The sequence below is a fragment of the Cydia splendana genome, chromosome 19 (genome assembly GCF_910591565.1).
Source record: "Cydia splendana chromosome 19, ilCydSple1.2, whole genome shotgun sequence".
NCBI lineage: Eukaryota > Metazoa > Arthropoda > Insecta > Lepidoptera > Tortricidae > Cydia > Cydia splendana.
Genome location: NC_085978.1, coordinates 17,181,229 through 17,190,650, shown reverse-complemented (window position 1 = coordinate 17,190,650; position 9,422 = coordinate 17,181,229). Strand labels below are relative to the sequence as shown.

Sequence of the window (9,422 nt, the reverse complement as noted above, 5' to 3'; positions counted from 1 at the left end):
CATGTCATAGAAATAAGTTATATCGTTAATTAATAATAAAAAAAATTGAAATCAAATTTGTAAATTGAACAGGTAATAATAAAAAAAATCGATTATAATTCGCATTAAAGGTATTAAAGTATATGTAAGTTGAAATTATTTGACCTAAAATAATAATAATATTCTGTGTAAGTAATGTTTTCATGTATAAAATAATAATGTGTTTTTTAATGGTAATGAAGTGTTGACATATAAAATACTTTTATTTTTCCAATAAAAGTTTGATTGATTAATTGCAATAGTGAAATGATTTGATTGGGTTTTTTTTTTCTTTTGAAAAACACGAAATTAATTTGTAACTGGTTAAGAGGGCATTTGCAAAAATATATTAAATATGTTACCAATTGAAAACCAAATGGTGTGAAAGCTAACTTTTTGAACGTTAAATTGGATAATAATTTGAAAAGATCATAAGTGATGTTGTTTAATGTGTGGAATAGTAGATTCTAGTGTTTGTCAGTTAGTCCAAGTTAATGTTGGGTTAGTGTGTTAGTGGTTTTGTCTTTATGTGGAGAAATGGGTTTTGTTTTGAAATGTTAGGTTAGTTTGTTAGTGTTAGTGGTGGGTGGTGGATGGTGGGTTAGTGGTTTGTTTTGTTTTAATCGAAGCTAAATAATGTTATTGTTGGGGTGTTTTTTTTTCATTGTGGTCTTTAAGATACCTATATGAATATATATATGTTAAGTTAATTGCAAAGATGGAAATAATGGAATGCACCCCCGTCATAGTTATTTAATATTGCTGATTGTATAATGTTGTTTGAGTTAACCACGCGACGCGTTATATGTGTTTTGTTTGTTTAAATTTTGTTTATATGTTTTCTAATTTAACGAATGATGCATCGGTTAAATTTATTGATGGTTATTAGAAAATGTTTTTGTGTTATTAACAAGTTTTTGGTATTTAATTATGCATATATATATATATATATATATAAAATATGAATAATGTTAAAAAATATATATATATATATATATATATATATATATATATTTTAACATTATTCATATTTTGCTTTTCGTCATCAAGTTGTAATTGTAAAACTAACTGTAATTAATAAGATTATAGATTAGATTAATAGATTATTGATTATACTTAATGATTTTTTTTTAGAGAAAAAAAAATATGTGTAGGTATTTGTAGTATTTTTTTTCCATGCAAATGTAGTGATATATTATTGGTAAGTTAATTTTTTTTTATTTTAGTTATCAGAAGCATTAAATTTACTGATTAAGGTCAGTTTTATAAAATTAATTCTTATTATAATTTTATTTTTGCCATTAAGTGGCCGTTAAAGTATATCATAATTTTAGTAATTTTACTGTATTTTTAATAAGATGGCTAGAAAAAATAAATATTACTTATCAGTTGGTGTGTTTGTTCTCTTGTCCATCTTCATATTCTTTTCCTTCGTCTTCTATGGTTTTCGATGCTTTTTTGGTCGTCATGTTCGCTTGGCTGCGGCATACGTATCGGCTTCGGTTCTGCTTCCTGGAAGTGTTGACTCTGCTATGTCCATGAGGCGGTTGGTGATCCGGCCGGGTTGGTAGTTGGGGTCGACGGTGAATACCTGGTCGTTTTGTGGCCCACTGGACTGATCTTGTTGCGGCTTTCTGTCCCGTGGTATCTACCGTTATCGTTATTGTTATCTTTGTCCCTGTGCCGCTGTGAGCTTGGCTAGTGCTTGCGCTGTTGGACGCCTTGTTCGGAGCGATGATGACTTTTCCTTTTTGGTAGGTTTTAGCGGGCTGGCTGCCCATGACCTTCTGGACGTAATCTTCTCCCTTGACGAGCTGAACGTACGCGCACCGGTCGAACCAACGCGCGTGCTGCTCCCACGGGACGTCGTCCTCCTCCCAGTCCTTGAGTCCTCCGTCGCAGTAGAAGCATTTGGTCTTGTCGCTCCGGCCGGTGTAGTAGAAGCCGGCCTCGGCGAGCTCCTCGGGCTTCTGTTTCATGCTCTTGGGCCAGTCTTTGAAGGTGCGTAGGTGGGCGGCCTTGGTGTTGCATCTTGGGTGCGGGGGCACGCTGGCGCCGGTGGCGGGCGGCGCGCACATGCCGCACTCGTTCTGGTCTGTAGTCATCTGGTGTTTGCTGTTGGGCACAGGCGGTGTTGGTAGTGGCGGCGGAGCTGGTTGGCTGGCTGGGCTACTGGGCGGCGTCTAAACTGGGGCTGCCTCGAGCAGCCGGACTGGCAGGGTCGCCATGAAATATGATGCCGAAGGGTAGAAAGTAACACCACTATAGTCGGGTAAATAATGATGCTTTAATAGAAAACTGTTAAAGATAAAGATAAAGATAAGATAAAAAATAGTTTATTCAAGTAGGCATATTACAATGCTCTTATGAACGTCAAATAAACCTTTACCGGCTCCAACCGTACACCTCTGCCCCGAGAAGATTTAAATCCCCCCTCAATTGGAGGAGGGTATCCCAATATGGGACCGGTAACAAACTCGGCGGGACACATCTTTTCAAAACATTATTACATTATACATGCATTACGAGTAATTAAGAAAAATACAATTTAAATTACTATAGAATTCATGCAATTATACTCAATGAGTACATAACTTTATACAAATACGTAGCTCTTTCAGAAAACATATCAAAATCTTACAAAAGGAAAAGAAAATAAAATCAATAAAAGAAATGAGAATACATATTATATGAATCTGACTGATTGTTATGAGATGCTTTCATACAATTTGATGTGCTTTCTTACCTGAGCTGAGTCACCTTTAACTCTACACATAATACAATGCTTTTAATTGCTACTTGTCGTTATTACAGTTTCTGGTTTGGACCATGCATGTTTGTCTGTCAAGTAGTCCTCGACTCTGTAATAAGCCTTCAACATCAATGACTTTTTTAAGTAATTCTTAAGAGCTGGAAAGGGTGATCTTAAAGCATCCTCAGGTAACTTGTTATAAAAATGAATGCATTGCCCAACGAATGACTTCTGTACTTTACGAACACGAAACTTTCTGATAGCAAGCTTGTTTTTATTTCTAGTATTATAGTTATGGACATCAGAATTCTTAGTGAAGGAGTCTAGATTCTTAACAACATAAATAATACTATCATATATGTATTGGGAAGCTATTACAGTTAAAATATTAATTTCTTTAAAAAGTTCTCTTAATGATTCACGCACCCTTAAATTATATATAGAACGAATGGCTCTCTTTTGTAAAACAAATATAGTCTGTATGTCAGCTGCTTTGCCCCAAACCAGAATACCATATGACATTACACTATGAAAATAACTAGAATAAACAAGGCGAGCTGTTTCAACATTAGTCAATTGTCTAATTCTCCTCACAGCGTAAGCGGCCGAACTTTATTTGTTTGCTAGTGTTCTTATATGAGGACTCCATTGTAGATTTTTGTCCAATGTTAAACCAAGAAACAGTGCTTTATCTACCGTCTCTAAGCATTCATTATTCAAAAGTATCTTAGTATCGACTGGTTTAACATTCGGCAAAGAAAATCTAATACATTTAGTTTTCTTAGCATTAAGAAGCAAATTGTTCATAGTAAACCAGTTAAGTACATTAACGAGTGTGCTGTTAATTGCACTGTAATCGGTAGATTTCCGATCAAACTTAAAAAGTAATGATGTGTCATCGGCAAAAAGAACAATTTCACAAAGATTTTCTACTACACATGGCAAATCATTTATATAAACCATTGTTGGCCTTATATACTAGTTACATCCTTTGTTTGAGTTAAATCATGTGGAAAATCGCAATGAATCATAATAATATTAATTGTATTTTATTGTGTCGTCTCGAGTTACATTGGAATGCCAATTATTATTGAAGCGAGAAAAATAATAATAATTTATCTATTTGTCAGCTGATCAGCTGTGGTCAGCTGTGTGTCCTCACTACATGTATAGATGAATTTATATTACATATTTATTAAACCTAGAGCCCGATTCAGATTTAAACAAGGTGTTAAGCTTTTGATCTTATTTTGTAATGACCTTGAACATCGCTCACACTGATTAGTGTGTGCAAAATGTGGTGAAAGTCGTATACAAACCAGTTCAAACCAATTGTTAAATCTGAATCTCTCAATGAAATATCAATTACAATCTGAAATACATAGATGTGTTCAGCTTCTTTTTCATCCATGACCGCTACCTATTGTATGCGAAACAAAGGATCGGGGCAATACTTCAATCAGCGAATGATGACGATCATGAATGTCGCGGGCCGCGCGCGGTCGAGTGATATAGGTACTACACGGCCCGGTCTCCCCTTATCGTGGTGAGTATTCTATTCATTTTGCTTTAATAACTTCTCACAACATTACATAAAGTCATATGTACGTATAATTTTTAAGAAAAAAAAACCGACTTGTATGGGGGCCGGTGAAAGATTATTGTAGATGGTACACTATGTAGAAAAGGAGGTAACACCCACTTTTCTACTAGCATTTCGCTTCTGTAAGGGTCGTAGTTCTAGCCTAACCTAACCCACTTCTCTGATAGCAGTTCGGTTCTGTGAGGATCGCAGTTCGAACCTAATCAAACCCACTTTTCTAGTAGCATTTTGTTTCTGTAAGGCTCGCAGTTCTAACCAAACCTAACCCACTTTTGTTCGGTTCTGTGAGGATCGCAGTTCAAACCTTTTTTTTTTTAGGGGGGAAAATGCATTCCGCATACCACCCGGGTGCGGGGGGTGACCAGAGTGGTTATGTGGGACTCCCGTCTAGGCTAATGAGGCCCACGGTATACCCACTAAAAACCCCCCATATACCGCCTCGCCGCCCTATTGATGGGGTTACAGGAACGCTTGCGTACTCATCCGCGACCCCACCGGCGGCAGCCGCCCACGAGCGGCTCCTTCGCAAATGCCCGAAGGCCCTTCACGCTAGGCGTGCCAGATGGTTCGACGCGCCTTCCTCCTCCGCCTCCGTTCTGCACTGTAGCGGACCCCCCCGAGCCCGCCACAAGGAAGCCACGGGCGCCAGAAAGTTCTCCGGCGCCCGGCGACAGATCAGGTCTATGGTTCTGTCGCAAAACCACAATTCGGCTGCAGAGGACAGGGAGCACGGCACATCGTAACGCCGACACTCCTCTTCCTCTGCAGCCCCACCAACGCCGCTACAGCGGAACGGCACCGCCAAGTTCGCAGGGGATAGGGCGAGTGGCGATCGTAATACCATCACGCGTCTTCCCCTGCGATCCCACCTCGGCCGCCGAGGATAGGGAGAACGGCTCACCGCAATACCGACACTCCTCTTCCTCGACGGTCCACCTCCAACGCGTCACAAGCGGGCTTAACAAGCCCACTTGGAGCGTCCTCCTCGGGCCAGCCCGACCCTCAAACAGGCCGGCCCTGGTTGCCTCTTCGCTTCACCGTGGGTGACCAAGCCACGGTTACTAAGCCCCTCCACCACGACAAGGTGAGCAACCCGCGGGGGGATCGCAGTTCAAACCTAACCTAACCCACTTAACGGCGCATGCGATGCGGTGTACGGGAGTTTGAGCGGGAGGGGTTTAGCATCATCATACTTTATACCTACATTTTATGGTAGGTAATCATAGTGGTTTATTTAGTTTAGGTATCATTTTCATTTTTAATAAGCCGAAACGTCTGCGATCGATGCTATTAAGCTTAGAATAAATTTAAAAGTGGAAAAATTACTGTCTTGGGTGAGACTTGAACTCACGGCCTCTGGATCGATACTCCAGCTCTCTGCCATCTGAGCCACCAAGACCTCATCCATAGCCAGCAAATCTTTCCACCATATATTATGGGTCAAGGGGACCCTAGCGACATCTACCGTAAGAGTGTTACACTTCTTAAACGGCTACCGGAGTTCCAAGTCATATTGGAAATTCACCAGTTACGATGTGCTACCCGTACTAATTTTCATTTTTAATAAGCAGAAACGTCTGCGATCGATGCTATTAAGCTTAGAATAATTTTTTTCCACTTTTAAATTTATTCTAAGTTTAGGTATCATAGTCGTTTTCCGGGTCAAGGTCCGGGTCTGAGTTCGAGTCCGGGTCCGAGGCCCGGTCCGAGTCCGGGTCCGAGTCCGGATCCGGTTATGAGTCCGATTCTGGGTCCGAGTCCGGGTCCCAGTCCAATTCAAAATCGAAATTCGTAATCACCAAACGTGTACTATGCGTCGTTGAAGAGTTCTGTTCTGGTCATCATCAGTAGTTACACTTCATCAAATGCGACAGTTTTTAATGTAAATGCTTGATTTTATGATGAAAATACAAAAAATGTATACGTATGCCTCTAATATTTGAGGAGTTCCCTCGATTCCTTATGGATCCCATCATCAGAACTCGAGCTTGACAAAAATGTGGCTTAAAAACTTAACTTGCTTAACAAACATAACGAAGAGGAAAAATCGCCAAACGTGAACTATGCGTCGTTGAAAAGTTCTGTTCTGATCATCATCAGCAGTTCCACTTCATCAAATGCGACAGTTTTTAATGAAAATGCTTGATTTTCTGCTGTAAATACAAAAATCTCTATACGCATGCCTTTGTTATTTGAGGAGTTCCCTCGATTCCTTATGGATCACATCATCAGAACTCGAGCTTGACAAACATGTGCCTTAATAACTTAACTTGCTTAACAAACATAACGAAGAGGAAAAATCGCCAAACGTGAACTATGCGTCGTTGAAGAGTTCTGTTCTGATCATCATCAGCAGTTCCACTTCATCAAATGCGACAGTTTTTAATGAAAATGCTTGATTTTCTGATGTAAATACAAAAATCTCTATACACATGCCTTTAAGATTTGAGGAGTTCCCTCGATTCCTCATGGATCCCATCATCAGAACTCGTGCTTGACAAAAATGTGGCTTAAAAACTTAACTTGCTTAACAAACATAACGAAGAGGACAAATCGCCAACCGTGAACTATGCGTCGTTGAAGAGTTCCGTTCTGATCATCATCAGCAGTTCCACTTCATCAAATGTCACTGTTTTGGATGTATATGCTTGATTTGTTGAGAAAAACCCAAAAATCACTATATGTATGCCTTTAGGATTTGAGGAGTTCCCTCGATTCCTCATGGATCCCATCATCAGAACTGGGTTTTGACAAAAACGGGACCAACCTGTATGCATATACATTCAATTGAAAAAAGAATTTTCAAAATCGGTCTAGTAATGACGGAGATATGGAGTAACAAACATAAAAAAAAATAAAACACATACAACCGAATTGATAACCTCCTTCTTTGAGATTTGGAAGTCGGTTAAAAATGTGACACCAACCAATTACAATGAATCCCATCAGTGTACTCAGGTTGCACATATTAATTAGGTAGGTACTATATCTACTAGTTCATCATAATATATTTATTCAAAATAATACGAGAATGTAGTAGAGTAGGTACTCGTAAGTTACGAGTCGTAGGTAACTACTATGTATTCATAGATAGGTACAGTTTGGCCCAAAATAAGTTGAATACCTAAATTTTAGTCACAATTTTAAATTTTTGTGACTAAAGTAGCAAACGCTAAGTAACGATAAGTTTAACAAACGCTTTGCGTTTGTGTATCAATATTTTGTACCTAAGTATGTGTGTCAGTAGCATATTTTTGGGGATTTTGTTTTAGTTCAATGATTGCAGTTTTAATTTTTAATGACATTTCGTAAAAGATGAGACTGTGTCCGGCGGGACAAAATGGGAAAACAACTCTTCCCACAATTCACAATTCACTCTTAGTAATCTTAGTTCAACGTTTAGTCAACAAAGCACAATGCAACAGAACACAGTTCCTTTAGGCTAGACCCTTCATTTCACATGGCGATTTTGCCAGGAGTCGAATCCACTGTCTACTATCAAGATATCCTATGATATATGAAATTAATAAATATGTACAGAGTAGGTTATCACGGATGCTGCTGCACCACACTGTCTGTTTACAAATGATTTATATGATGGTCATGCACGTTTTAAAAGTGGAATCGAGCCCCGCGGTAATATACGGCTCAGGATAGCACGGGCGCCGTCTCTTTACAAATAGCCCGGAGATTTATCTCCGGAACAACGGAACTACGCGACAAACGCTCACACAGTTTTATAGGTTTCAGTAAAATGTCGCCGCAAATATCTTTACCCGTGTAAGTAAGTTATAGTCCTGGGTCCTGGAGCCGCTCCAGAGCTCCTCAAATGTAGGGAAAGCTTATGTTGTATGTTGGTATTAAACTATGTAGCTGTTGCAAACATAGGTATTCACAGTGCATAAGTAAATCGTTTAAAAATCCATAAACCGACTTCTTAAGGATTTTCGTCCCATAGAACCTTCTTCTTAATGGAAGTGGGTTAAAACTTCAGGTTGTGTCACCGTGAACTCGATTATAAATTAGCAATCTGGTATATGGCTTTGATACGACCTTGCCGACAGTGTTGGTGGTGGGCGCGTACCGTACCTACCTCACGCACGGCTTGCATTAATCAGCGTGAGCTATCTTCAAGGTCTTATCAAAACAGTAACACAATGTTAAATCTGAATCTGGCTCCGGGGTCACACAGATAAATGGATTAGTATCTCATTAAAGATCGGCTTAGTAGCTTACCTTCTTACCTGTATGAAATAAAAATCATGTCCTGTAATCGGATTAAGTCAGCTGCATGTGCTGATATCTTATGTTACGTTAGAACGCATCCACCTTACAAATTTTATCATAAATTATCGCCCTACACCAATTTGAAATAATTTACTGCAATCCCTTTGTGGCCGTTGAGAATGTATGCCACCCACCATTCGGCTCCATGTTTCATCCGTTCTGATGGCGCACGGGCCATTGCGTCTATTCATGGCCCGTGGGGGTTGCATGGCGCGGGGCGGGGCGGGGAGGAGACCGGCGCGGGGGCAGATAGCGCGCGCGATCGCGCGTGACGCGCCGAGCATCGCCACGCTTATTACCTCCACTAGCGCCCGCTGACGATTTATTTGCAGTTCATGAGATCTTTGTCGCAGGTGATCTGGATTTACGGTTCTCTCACGATTAATGCTATGCTTTGGGAAGGAAAGTATAAGCCGTGTATATTACTAGTATTTGACATAGACAAGCGTCCTGTCCTGTCCATTGGTTGGTAAAGTAGTTTTGTGGTAAATTCAAGGTGTTGTGTGGTAGTTTTGGGATATAGATAGAGGTCCGGCCAGCGAACAAAAAGTCTTCTAGAAATCGATTTTCACTCATGTCGTCTCGGATATGGGTGAGTTTGGTATCGATGCATAAATTCAGTGTAGGTAATGCCCCGAATATAAATATATGAGATGCCAAGCGCGAAAGTGGCGGTAGTTGCTGTGATGTCATAAAGTCGGCAGTACAAACTTTTTTTTATTTTCTTTTAAACATACCATGTGGGGTACCAAATGAAAGGGC

General features: G+C 39.8%; 2 protein-coding genes across 2 annotated transcripts in view; both read right to left on the bottom strand.

Moving 5' to 3' along the window:
- Positions 1–1,483: 1,483 nt before the first annotated feature.
- The window catches only part of LOC134800385 (cytochrome P450 4c3-like), a 169,619-nt gene continuing 161,680 nt past the window's right edge, over positions 1,484–9,422 (bottom strand). The window contains exon 10 of the mRNA XM_063772885.1: positions 1,484–1,648. Within this exon, the coding sequence (XP_063628955.1) occupies positions 1,484–1,648 (165 nt within the window). The remainder of the gene's footprint in view (positions 1,649–9,422) is intronic.
- On the bottom strand, positions 1,717–2,123 carry LOC134800344 (death-associated inhibitor of apoptosis 1-like). The gene is made up of 2 exons (XM_063772844.1): positions 1,803–2,123; positions 1,717–1,728 (listed from the first exon to the last, which is right to left on the bottom strand). The coding sequence occupies exons 1-2, from the start codon at positions 2,121–2,123 to the stop codon at positions 1,717–1,719; spliced, it is 333 nt and encodes a 110-aa protein (XP_063628914.1).

What these genes read in the sequence shown, in the direction of transcription:
- LOC134800344 (XM_063772844.1), bottom strand. Translation starts at nt 2,123, where the DNA reads ATGACTACAGACCAGAACGAGTGCGGCATGTGCGCGCCGCCCGCCACC.